Genomic DNA, 12,638 nt, shown 5'->3' on the forward strand with positions numbered 1-12,638 from the left:
CAGGAGGTGCGACTTCACGGTCAGGGCAGCTAGGATCTGGAACCAACTTCCAAGAGAAGTGGTGCTGGCTCCTGCCCTGGGGGGGTGTTTAGGAGGAGGCTGGATGAACACCTTGCTGGGGTCATCTAACCCCAGTACTTTTTCCTGCCATGGCAGGGGGTCGGACTTGATGATCTGCTCAGGCCACTTCCGACCCGACCAGCTATGAATCCTGCTTAAAGATCTGTCGATGCCCATCAGAAGTTGTGGGCTGGTGCAGAAATGGCTGGTGGGGTTGTTTCCAGTGCTGCTCTGTTCCTTTTGTCTCCAGCGGGAGCTGCCTAGCTGTAGCTTGCCCCCCACTTGCCCCCCCCCACCAGGCAGGGTGCGCAGGGAGTGGGTTGGCGTAGCCCACCCGTCCCACTTCTCAACAAAGCTTCCTGCCCAGAGCCCCATAGGGAGTTTTGGTGAGTTGTTTTTTGGATGATCAACAGCCACTAGATGATTACAGCGACCCCCTTCTAGCATTAAGATCTTTTATCTCATCTCTATGTCTAGATAAATTGCCAGGATGGAAGGAAAATATCTGAAAAAGTCTGTTTTCCCTCTTTCTCTTCCCTTTATTTCCTATTTTATGTGCCTTTCCCTCAAAACTATTTTTTTTATGCCTTCCCTAGATGTTACCTACTCATGGCAGATACAGAAGAAACTGATGTCTTTTCCACCACATTATTAGGCATCCCTTCCCAGTTTGGGGATTACAGCAGGCTGGGAGTTTTGAAAACCTAATTTCTCTTTAATGGAGTCTTTCGGTATTCAGCAGGTGGTGAATGCACAGTGTGAAAGGGTTGGCTAGGATGACTTGAGGGCATCCCACATCAGTACAAAAAACAAATCCTAATCTGATCAGTGTACAGATTAATGATCTACACTTCAGGGAATAAAGTAAATCTTGACTCACTGACCATCTGCTGTCAGAAAGGTCTGAAAAGCTGAGCTGAGATCAATCTGACAAATGAAGAAGTTCTGGATAGAATCCATATATTTGGCTGTATCTATTGGCATCACCGATGACTTTCCTGTAATCTCTGGTTTGTGGGGAAGGATTACAAACCAAAATTCAAGTATTAGCCTCTGTGCCCAGAGGGCCCTCCTGTGACAGCCGTGGGCGTTCCCTACAAGGAGAGGGGATGGGATCTGTGCGTGTAGCTGTATGCTCACACTGCGGGCATGTTTTTGATTGCAAAAGAGAGCTGCTCTTTCTCTCTTGGTCTTGTGGCCCAACTGGAGAGTATTGAAATAAATGGACAATGATGTACTGTGGCACCTAGGAGTTCTGCAAAACATCTGGATAGAGTTATCGTAATCTCTCAGCTGCTTTCTGAAATCACTGTTTAAGAAACTTAAAGGACTGCACATACTTGTCTTTATTGTTTTCTTTTTTCTTCCTCGCTGTTCTCTCTCCACCGCAATTAAAATATGCACAAACATCTTCATTGTTTTATCTTAGAAATCACTGGTTCGTGCTTGGATCTGTGAAGCGTCTTTTATTTTTAATACAGCAAAATACGTGTTCCTGGTGGAATGTCAGCAATTGTTTCAGGGGAAAAAACCCTTATTTTATTGGAAGTTTAAATCAAAGCTTAAACTTGGATAACAAACAACAGTATGGAGTTGCTAAACATTTTACACTGCATTTTTAAGTTAGCCACACGCACGCACACACTAAGACAACAACAAAACAGTGGATAGTGGTATATTTATAATGTATTATGACCACACTTTCATCTTTTCTGATTGCTCTGCAGTTTTATGACCTGCATATGCAATATGTAGATGGGATATGCATGTGAGAAATTGCAAAGCCAAGTGACAAATGAATATCTCATGCAGGTGTATTGTCTTGACTTTTCTCTTTTTATTATTTTAGCTCTCTGAGGCCATCCCTAATATTCCCAGTCCCTGAATAGCTACAGATAAGAACCATTTAAAAATAAATCAGCTTGACATAAAAAAAAAAAAAACCCTTTTCACTTTCTTTCCAAAATATGAACTTCTTCCCCATTTGCAGGGACCCAGGGCTCAGGTGAAATGAGATTAAATTCTTCACCTGCAACAACTTTTCTGTGTGTAATAGGTACTGGTCCATGGAAAATGTATTATTTTAGCAGGACTAAAAATAGAGCTTTTTATACCACTGCCGAAATGGGGAGTGTTCCGCTTTATAGCAGGCTCCAGCGGTACATCAATTTGCGGAAGCTCCCAAGATAATACTCCTTAAAGCCGTGATCTTTTTCTGTAAAGAAGAACATTATAAGTTGCTCTTGTGGTCTCTTGTAAGCCCCTTAGAGTTGTACTGATAGTGATTCAGGCATAATAGAGAAAAATGCTGATTAATAGCAATACATTAATAAAAAACACTAAAAAGTATCTGTTTTAGTTTAGGCAGGGAAGGCAACATCTGTTATTATTAAGATTGCTCAACACGCCCTTTGATAAGGCATTTTTCATTTTTAATACACATGTCACACACAGGGCATATGGTATATCATTATAGGCATGACTGGTAGTGCTATCTATGATTAATGTTACTTGGCATTTTTAGTTATAAGACCCTGATTTTGGTTGCGTGGAACTTACTCAAATGGTAACAATTTGGACTGGATTTTTTTTTTTACCGAGCATCTCCTTGAGCCAGAATATTTGGAAAGGTTTAACCAAATCAGTTCAGCTATTTCTGAGAAAAATACTGTATTAGGGGAAAATAGTCTTTTGTTAAAGAAACTCTAGCACCCTCATAATTTGGAGCTGGGAATTGAAATTTGTCATGGGGGTACCTTTATCTCTGTCTAGCCATCAACATACCCATAGGACAAAAATACATTAATTAAAACAACAATTTTTAGAAAAAACGATTACATCTCTTTGGTTATAGTTGCTGACGGTTTCCTGCCCACTGGCATCTGAGGGAAATGTCTTAATATTCATGGCCTAAAGTGGGATATACTATACTACTTCAAGTGTTTGCATTTAAATTGTCATGCTTTCACCCTTGCAGTCCCTTTTATCAATGTGTGTATATAGGCCTTCCCCCTCATACAGGCATTTCTCTGGTTACAGAACTAATTTCCTTCTTCCCTGTTTGTGTTGCACTTGGTGGTAAAGCCCTGACTATGCCATTCTAGATTTGGAAAGCAGGTTTCCGAGTGTGCAGTCTAAAGCTACCTGTAATGCGGGTTGTTATTATTAGTTTCACAACAGGATATGTTTCTTTTGAGTGTTTAAAACCCAATACTTGTCCTATCTGTAAGAGACTTTGAGATTTGAAAGAATTTTCATTCTGCAGCGTTGTCATCAAGGTTTTGATTGGCAGTGAATAGTACTTTTATTGATGGGGTTGGGGTTTATTTGGGAAAAGGAAAGAGGTAAAGGAAGGTCACTTGTAGATATCCTGATGCCGATCTGAAATCTGCCAGTTGCTGGGAGTCTTTCCATTAGCTTTATTGGGCTTTGGGACATACTCTTGGTAAACTTTCTACATTATAGCAGCAGCATTTATGCGAAGCCTGTAAAGACTGCTAAAGTTAATGGAAGTGTTTCTTTTGACTTGGAAAGAAGTCCAGAATAACACCAGAATGGCTCTGCTGACTATTGAAACTACAGTATTGTCAATCGGACATAGTTGGGCCCTCAGAAACATAGAAGAAAGCAAAGGACAAAATATTGTAGTTTTACATAGATTTACTTTTGATTTTTAAGTGATGGACAGGTATATCATAAATTGGTTTATTTTCCATTTTTTATGGGCCTTGAAGCTGGAGCCTTGGAGAATAGAGAGGGGAAATTGTTTCAACCTGCGACTGATATTAGTCAACTAGAAAGAAAAGACTTAAGTCTTAGTATACTTTACCCATTTTTCTTCTTTTTCACAGGTTGGACAAAGTTTGCTCGGTTGACGCGAGCTTTGACGAACAGCCGGAGTGTTTTGCAGCAGCTAACGCCAATGAACAAAGCTGAGGTGGTGCACAAACATTCAAGATTAGCTGAGGTGAGTGTGAGACATGGACCCGTGTTAGTAAGTCCCAGGTGATGGATAAGAAAATCAGCACCTTGAGAAACAATGGTTTGATGTGAAGATTAACTTTCCTAGCAGCTACCTTTCAAGTATGTTTTTTACTAGTATTAAAGAACATGTTAAATACACATTGCAACCTTTTTAGGACAAGACACAATTCGTTTCACCTGGAAACAAATATAGATCTCTCTTACTTTGTGTCTCCATGTTTCTCCCTGTAATTCCCAATTTGTTGCATCAATCAAATGCAGAGCCTGGCTTGCACGCTTACTCTATCTGAGTATAGTTTTTACATTCACATGGGATCAGGTTGGACCCAGAGGGTGCCTCTACACATGCAATTAGCTTGTAGCAATAAACTACAATGAGCTCTGGTGCAGTTCGTGCCAGAGTTCACTGCTCCCGGGCGCAGGGTTTGCATGTGCGCCTGGGACCGTAGCAGTCTGAGCCAGGGCAGAGCAGCTACAGGCTGGAAGGAGGTCCAGGGGTCAGCCTGCCGAACTGGGGCTGGTCTGCCCCAGCTCAGCTGCAGAGTGGCTGGCTGGGGCAGGAGGATGCGGTAGTGTGGGACTAGTTGGCAGGCATCCCCTTCACTGTAGCACCCTTGTGCCACAGCCAGCCCCCGTCACCGCCTACATGTGCGTTTCGACGTATGTAACTCCTCTGCTAGAGAATAGTAGTTGTCCCAGACGTTACTATCTGACATTGTCATTAATTTCCTGCGCCCTAATATGGGTGCATGTGTAGACAGTGACACTTTATTGAGGGACTAATTAGTGAGCTCCACAGCAAAGTGCACATGTAGATGCGCCCAAAGAGTACTCCTCAGCTCCTCCTCTACTCAACTTACCCTTCAACTAGTCCTGAAAGAAGAGCATCGGAGAGACAAGATGCTAATCTACATGAGCTTTATATGCAAGGTGAATGCAAACATGTTTTTGTTGATGCTGTTGTACCCAGCTCTGAAAATCTGTCCTGCAGCATTTTATCCACCTTTTATTTTTTAAAGGCTGTAAAATAAACCCATTAGTAGGCCAAAAACATTCCTTAAACAGTACAAATAATGCAACAGGTGAATGCGTTCTGGTTAACTGCTGAATTACATTTATTGCTGTCATCTTCATGTCCATTGGTAGGTAGAAACTGCCAAAATATACGAGCTACTAAAAGTGACAGCGCTAGTCACTTTGTGCCAGGGGGCTGGTTCTGAGTTTAGCATTAAAGATTGATAGCAGCAGAAAATGTATTCAGTTCTCTTTGTAGTTTTAGTGCACTTTGAATTCATGGCTGTAGAATTTTATTATAATAAGTTGAAAATTTCTAGTGTTGTCACTGCTGCTTTTTTTAATGCAATATCTTGTACTGCACTTGAGAGAACTTGGATGACCAGAATGATTGCTTTCATCTTTTGCTTTTCTAATCTGTTGAGTGCTGCATAAACCAGGTTGTATCCTTTGGGGTCTTGTGGGATTAGGAGGTAGGTAGTGAAGGAAATTTCCATTCCAGTTTGCCCGTGGCAGAATGTACTGCCCATGCTTGCGAAGTTTTAACTATTACCAACTATGGATGTCACTTGTATACAAGAATAATAATAGGGGGGTCTGCACTGAATAAAGTGGTGCAATAGAAAGTATTTGTAGTGTTTTAAACTAAAAAAAAGTAATGCAGTATGAAGTGGAATCATAATAGTTCATTGTGCTCCACAACCACATCTTCTGCCTCCCACATACCATGTCAAGCTGAGCATGGTATTATTTTCAGAACGATAATAATGTCTCTTTGTTTATAATACTGTTGTTTATAATACTGTTGTTCCCAGCCTTTTTTTGCATATGAGCCTCCACTTTTGAGCTCGCAGCTTCACTTCAGTATGAGCCCAATTGTCATAATTGAGTTTCCACGGAACTGGAGATCCCACTCATAATGTCCTACAATCCCACTTGGGGTTGTGATGACTAATTTAAGGATAGCATGCTAATCTAAGAACCTCCATGCTACATTACAATGCAGAGTAGGCATGTCCGTGGTTTCTGTCCCAAAACTATTATAGTTTAATCTGAAACAAGACACAGCTGAGTATCCTTATCAAGTGGGAGTCACAAAACTCTTTCTGAATTGTTTTGGCCACTTGTCCTGCCAATGAGTGCAGCCTTTGCATGAAACCAAGGGCTCAGTATGTTTTTAACTCAGCAATAGTTTCTCATTCCTTGCTCCTAACTCCGTATTTGTCAGCAGGGTTTTATCACTGCACCCCATGGGACCTAGTTTAAAGCTCTCCTCACTCTGCTAGACAGACAATGCCCAGAAATGCTCTCCTCAGTCTTTGTCAATCAGGTCTCATCCTGCATGTCAGCTGCGTTTGACAGAAAGGTGTTTAGAGACATATCACTGGTAGTCTCCATTACCCCCTATCCAACAGGCTGTTTGGAAACAAATGTCAAAATAGTGAAGTTCCTGTTAAAAAAAGGTTGCTGCGTAATTGCCACTGTTAAATTACAAAACAGCATCGCTGATGCGTAGGGGTTGTTGTGTAGCGACACATCATTCAACCAGCAACTGAAAACAAGAATTAAGAACGTAACAGCCCTCTTAGGCCATCGCGTCCAGTTCTTTCCTGTTAGCAGTGGATGGAAGTGTTGTTAGGGTCTTGAAGTCATGGAGCAAAATTTTGGGACATAAGAATTGTCCATTTTACAATAATGTCACTTGTATGTCTGATGGGGAACAATGGTTATAAATGGCAGTGGTATTACAAGAGATACCCATGAAGTTATTCATAGGCATCATCCCAGATGCTGTGATTGGCAGTGACCACAGCAGGTTGAGGTGGCTGAGCTTCAAACAGGACGCAGCCAGACCTGTTGGCTTACTGATGCTTGACCAGAGGTGATCTGGAGGGCACCGCAGAGACGAGCAGAACATCGCTAGTCGATTATTTGTATGTCTTAAAATTCTTTATGTCAGTGTTGATTAAAACTGCTATTAAGTTTGCCTGGGTTAGGAGGATGCGGGGAACTGTATCCTTAAGAAGCTGCGGCATGATCTGTTTTGACTTGCCTACTGTATTATGCAGAGGCTCATATTAAACTGTTGCATCGGTTAGGACTTAGACCCTGCATGAAGTCCTCTGCCACCTAAACTTTGCATTGTTCTTTCCAGAAAAAGAAAAGTGAAGCTAAGAATTAGCTGGAAATTCAAACCTGCAAGACTTGATTCATGCTCTTAAATATTGTTCTGCTTGTTTTAGAACCACCCACTCCTGTTCATCAAGCACATGTTCCGGGTTTGATCATTTTGACAAGCATGGTGTGCCTGTGTGCCACGTAGCTGCCACTGTAAATATGACGCATCAGCTCTGGTAAAGGGTGCTGAAAGCCGATGTGGCAGTGTAACGCGTTCCTGGAGATTGAAATAATGTATTTTATCCGGTATCTTTGAAATCCAAATTCTTAAATCTGCTGTTGGATCCAGTTGTGTGTGTGTGCATGCATGTGTGTGCACACATGAGTGTGCATGTGTGTGGATCTTTCAGGTGTCAGCTCAATAGGTCTCCTCATCAGGGTGTTTACTGCTCTGTTCCTTCCTGCTTCTGTTTCTCATGCTGGACGGAGATAAGCGCTAACTTGGCTAGTTAGGATAATGTCCTTGGAAATTTTCTTGGTTTTTTTAATAGTGTTTACTATTCTAGATTATGTAAAGGGGGAGGGGGTGTGAGTGCATGCAGAAGATACTGGGCAGAGGCAGACTTCTTTAAAACAGTGTTTTATTTTGCATCAATAAAATGAAATATTGAGTCATTGCTGATGTTGAGTTTTTTTAAATGGCAATGCATTTATATGCAATATGAGAACGAGTAAGGAAGTATACAGTGTAATTTTATCTATTCATATGCTTTCAGGAAATTAGAGCAGGTGTTATAAACATAACATTTTATTTTAAGAAGAGGTTAGTTAATGGTTACCAAAAACACCATTGTGTAGGAGAAAGTTGATACTAGATTTTTTAATTAGAGTTCAGGCATGAATGATGAGGTGTACAGCACCTGCTGTTAAGAATAAGATTTCATATTTTTAACATGTCAGTGCTGGCCTGGCTATACCCAGGTGGATCTTATGCCAGCTAGCTGGCAGAGCACCTTGCTTTGAACTTCTGTACACTGGCTGTTGGCATTGTCTCCTCTCCGTCCATCTGAAAACGATCTCCTTCTAAGTAAGATTACCCTTACACTCTGTGGTTTTCCCAGTCATTGAGTGAGAGCTGCCTCCACCCATTCCTACATGATATATGCACTGATGAGATCCCTAGATTAAAAAATTAAATAATTTAAAAACTGCAAGCATCTTCAGAACGGGCAGGATGCAATGAAAATGTTCTCTTCCTTGTTCTATGTATTCCATAAATGTGTACAGTCCCCATTATGTACAATGCTAAGTGAAAACCATAACATTTGCGCTTCTTTCTCTTACAGGTTCTCCAGCTTGGATCTGATATTCTTCCTCAGTATAAACAAGAAGCTCCAAAGACTCCCCCCCACATTATTTTACATTATTGTGCTTTTAAGACCACCTGGGACTGGGTCATCTTAATTCTAACCTTCTATACGGCAATTATGGTTCCTTACAATGTCTCCTTCAAAACAAAGCAGAACAACATCGCCTGGCTGGTACTGGACAGCGTGGTGGATGTTATTTTTCTGGTTGACATTGTTTTAAACTTTCATACAACCTTTGTTGGCCCTGGCGGAGAGGTTATATCTGATCCCAAACTCATAAGGATGAATTACCTGAAAACGTGGTTTGTGATAGACCTTCTGTCCTGTTTACCTTATGATATCATCAATGCCTTTGAGAATGTGGATGAGGTAAGCTGTGCCCATCTATGTGAAATTGCAGTCTAGTATTTTAATTACCAATTAATTTGGGATCACACTCTGCATCTTTCAACATAATTAGTCAAATGAAGCTCTGTGCAAATGTGTGTGTATAGAATTTGGCTTTGGAAAGGGAAAGCGTCTCACCGAGCAATAAGTGGGAACACTCATGGTATTCGTGATTTAAAAGTTACTCGGGTATGAATCTGAAAGTTGCTTGTGCTAACTTAAATTGGTTCCCACTGAAGCCAGTAGTAAAGCTTCCATTGATTTGAGAGAGGACAGAAAGCCTGAACTTTGAACTTTTTTGAGTCCCAGCAAGCAGTGTTATTTGCACCCTGCTGTAATGCTTTTCCCTCTAGTGACTTGTTTAATTTTTGTTTGAGAGACTGTTGACATTTTAATTACCGCTATAGCTGGAACTTTTAGAGACCATTTGAGGAAAAAAGTGAAAATCAAAAAGACACTATATTAAAGCTTCTAAAATTTTAGCCACATTAACATTTACAAAATCAAGGGTGCAGCCTGGGCTAATGGGGAAGGCAAGCAATAACTACAACTAATAATGCATACATGACTCAGTGTAGACAGAATTCATTATTAAAATGCAACCATAATAGTATTAGTATTCATTTTAATTTCCCTTTAGGGCCTTTTTATTCTTAGGAAATTAAACAGATGAAATGGACTCTTCATTTTTTTAACATTTTAACAGTTATCGTTCTGCAGTGGTACATCCTCACCTTTTAAAACCCCATACCCATACATTTTTGGTTCACTTTTTTCCAGAGCTCTTTTTTTTTAAATGGTTCCTGTGCTTTTTCACTTAGAACCATTTTCTGACATTGTTCCATTTTATTTATAGCAAATATAACAGAAGTGATAATACATGCAGTTTAAATTCAAGATCACGTGAGGGCTTCCTGTGCGAAATTTATTCCATGAAGGAAGCTAATATTAGGGTGTTAGTGTATTGTAGCTTTTAAAAATAACTCAAAATACTAGTTCTCTGTTAACAGGAACCTGATTAAAAAAACAAAACAAAATGTATCCCTATGGAAAACAAGCTTCTCTGTACAAACCATATGCAGTTTTTTCAGTTTAAACTTACCTTTTTCTCTAATCTGTCCATAGAACTTATCTGGGATATTGATGACAATGAAGGGCACTGGATTTTAAAAGAAATTCCTGGTTCAGAATAATAGAGATGCATATTTAAAAAAAATCCTCGAAACATTAAACATTGAAACAAAAAAGGGATCATGAGCTACTGTTGATCTAGGGCACTTAAGAATGAGCTGCTGCTGAATTACATATTTGACACTTTTCAACTCGTGTTAAATGAACCAGTCATTAGTAGTGTCTCTTTTTAGAGTAGTAGTCTGTGGACCTGAGACTTTTAAACCAATGGCTATATGGAGCAGGGTTTCAATGGCTGAAACACGAGTTCAAGGAGACTTAGGAAGCAGGCAACAGAACCTTTTCTGATGGCTTGTCTTCAGTTTATTGTAGTTTTGCATTTCAGTCTTTTTAGTAGCTTTGTTTTCTAGAAATCTGGGTTTGTCAGTGCTTTACCTTCATTGCATTTTGACTGTTCCCCACATCTTTCTTGTGGGAGAACTCTGTGGCCTAGTAATAATATTTTTCTCAAATGATATTAGCAGGGTAAAGAGATTGATATACTTGGGGTGGATGTTCTGGGAAATATTCTGGTTTATGGTAGCTATGAACTGTTAACTTTATTTGGAACAATGGCTCTATAAGGGAATGGGTCATGGCTTAGTTTCCTCTTTGAAGGGTGCATGGCAGAGAAGATTGTAATTGGTCTTGTGCTTCTGGAAGGTGCTTTTGGGAAGGGAAGTCATTCACTTTGACAGTGAAGGAAGGAGAACATGAGACAAGCTTTGGTTTGAAGGTGTACGTGGAGAGAGAGCTCAGGTTATGTCAGAGGGAGTCTTATGGAATCAGGACTTAGTGGCACGTGCAGGTGTAGTTTCCAGTGCCTTTTGGGCACAGAGGTTGGACCTGAATTAAAGTCCTGAAACTTAACCTGTCTCAAGTGTTAACAAAGCAGGTGGCTGGGAAGGATCTTCAGCTCGTAGCTCTGCAGTCCTTTCATGTCTCTCAGCAGGAAGAAAGGAAATTCATGGCTTTCTGAAAGCGGCGAAACGCAGCCCTGCTGTTGGGCTCTGGCAGATCAGTAATCCAACCCTTTCTCCTCTCCTCACATGGCCCAAGAGATGCACTGGCTATTTGTGGAAGGGATGGACGCTGCTCTGAGGAGTGATGGGGAACTTGGAGAGATCCCATTTTTCGCCTCCCCTCTGTGAATATCTGTACATATTCGGTGACTGAAAGTTAAGTCAAGGAGGTTTAGAGGTATGGCTCTCTGGTACAGCCAAGTAATGCACATGAATCAGTATTTGGCCCTTAGAGAATAAAATATAAGCTGTTAAGCCACCACAGTTCACTTTAGACTACCCATTCTCTGTCCTGATCATAAACTAGACTGACTGATGGAGGGTAGAGGGGATTCTATGTCATCTTTTACAGTAGTTAAGCTATTATCTAACATACTTTTAGAAATGTATTGCATCTGAGGGTGATGTCACATGACATTTACATAGGTACAATCTGCCTTTATACCAGTGTAAATGTGGACTGGACCCTTGATAATACAACCCTGCACTAGTGTAAATGCCTGTAGTTTGGAGTAAAGTTGCCTTTGGGAAAATCAGAGGTCACAATACACCAGTGCATTATAGTGATGTATGATCTGTGTGTTTGCAGCTCTAGTCCGGGAGTCAGCAGACTTTTGCCAGCACAGGCTGGAGCTTATGAGCTGGCTGTCATTGCAGGCTGGAAGTCTAGCCCTCCCCCATCGCTGAGTGGCTTGCTGATTCCTGGCCCCTTTGCAGCAAGGGGAATCTCAGAGGCTGCAGAGCAGCAGGTCTACAGGGGAGGGGAGCTCTGCAGAGTGGAGGGATGGTGTGGTGCAGCTGTGTAAGCCCAATTACCCCCAGGCTGGGTTGGACTTCTTTGCAGGCTGGATTAGATTTCTTTGCAAGCCAGATCCGCCTCGGGGGCTGTAGGTTGTCAATCCCTGTTCTAGCCAGTTTAATCCTGAGGTTAAGATAGTTGTTTGCTTGATGGAAACATGTCATTTCTAACTCCCCATCACACAGCAGCAGGGCACTGTGGTAGCTCCTGTTGCAGACCGCAACTTTGGGAGAACTGGTTGTGTTTCTATTTGGGACACCCAGTGTGGTTTTATAAACCACTGTAAGTTACACTGGTGTTAATATGCCTTAGGTGTACACCACGGAGAGTTCTTTTGCACCCGCTAGGCCTCTGCCAAGTGGCTAGTATTTGCTTTGGATTCGGCTGATTTGGGGGGACAGTGATTTGATTCGGTGATTTGACTCACTGTCCTGAATTGATTTGCCGCCGCTGATTAGGACGAATCTCTGAATCAAACAGGCCCCATCCCCTGCCTGCTCTCCCACCCCGTCAATGGCTGCCCTGCCCAACCCCAGCATCCCAGCACTTTAAATAAAAGAAAAGTCCTGCCCTCACTGGCTCCTGCCGGGTGGAGGAGTGCGGGGGATGGGGAGGGTGATCCCTGCTATCCCCTGCTGCCCTGCACTGCATGGAGGGGCTCTGCCATGAGCCCCCAGAAGCCCCCATGGCTGGTCCAGTATCCGGTGAGTGTGA

The 12,638-nt window shown here is 41.6% G+C and overlaps 1 protein-coding gene across 1 annotated transcript in view; it reads left to right on the forward strand.

Annotated features, from left to right (window-relative positions):
• KCNH5 (potassium voltage-gated channel subfamily H member 5) overlaps positions 1 to 12,638 on the forward strand; it is a 262,762-nt gene that overhangs the window by 62,409 nt on the left and 187,715 nt on the right. Inside the window, exons 5-6 of the mRNA XM_019550852.1 lie at positions 3,912 to 4,027; positions 8,523 to 8,915. Of these exons, the coding sequence (XP_019406397.1) occupies positions 3,912 to 4,027; positions 8,523 to 8,915 (509 nt within the window). The remainder of the gene's footprint in view (positions 1 to 3,911; positions 4,028 to 8,522; positions 8,916 to 12,638) is intronic.

The sequence above is a fragment of the Crocodylus porosus genome, unplaced genomic scaffold (genome assembly GCF_001723895.1).
Source record: "Crocodylus porosus isolate Cpor-Errol unplaced genomic scaffold, CroPor_comp1, whole genome shotgun sequence".
NCBI classification, from domain to species: domain Eukaryota; kingdom Metazoa; phylum Chordata; order Crocodylia; family Crocodylidae; genus Crocodylus; species Crocodylus porosus.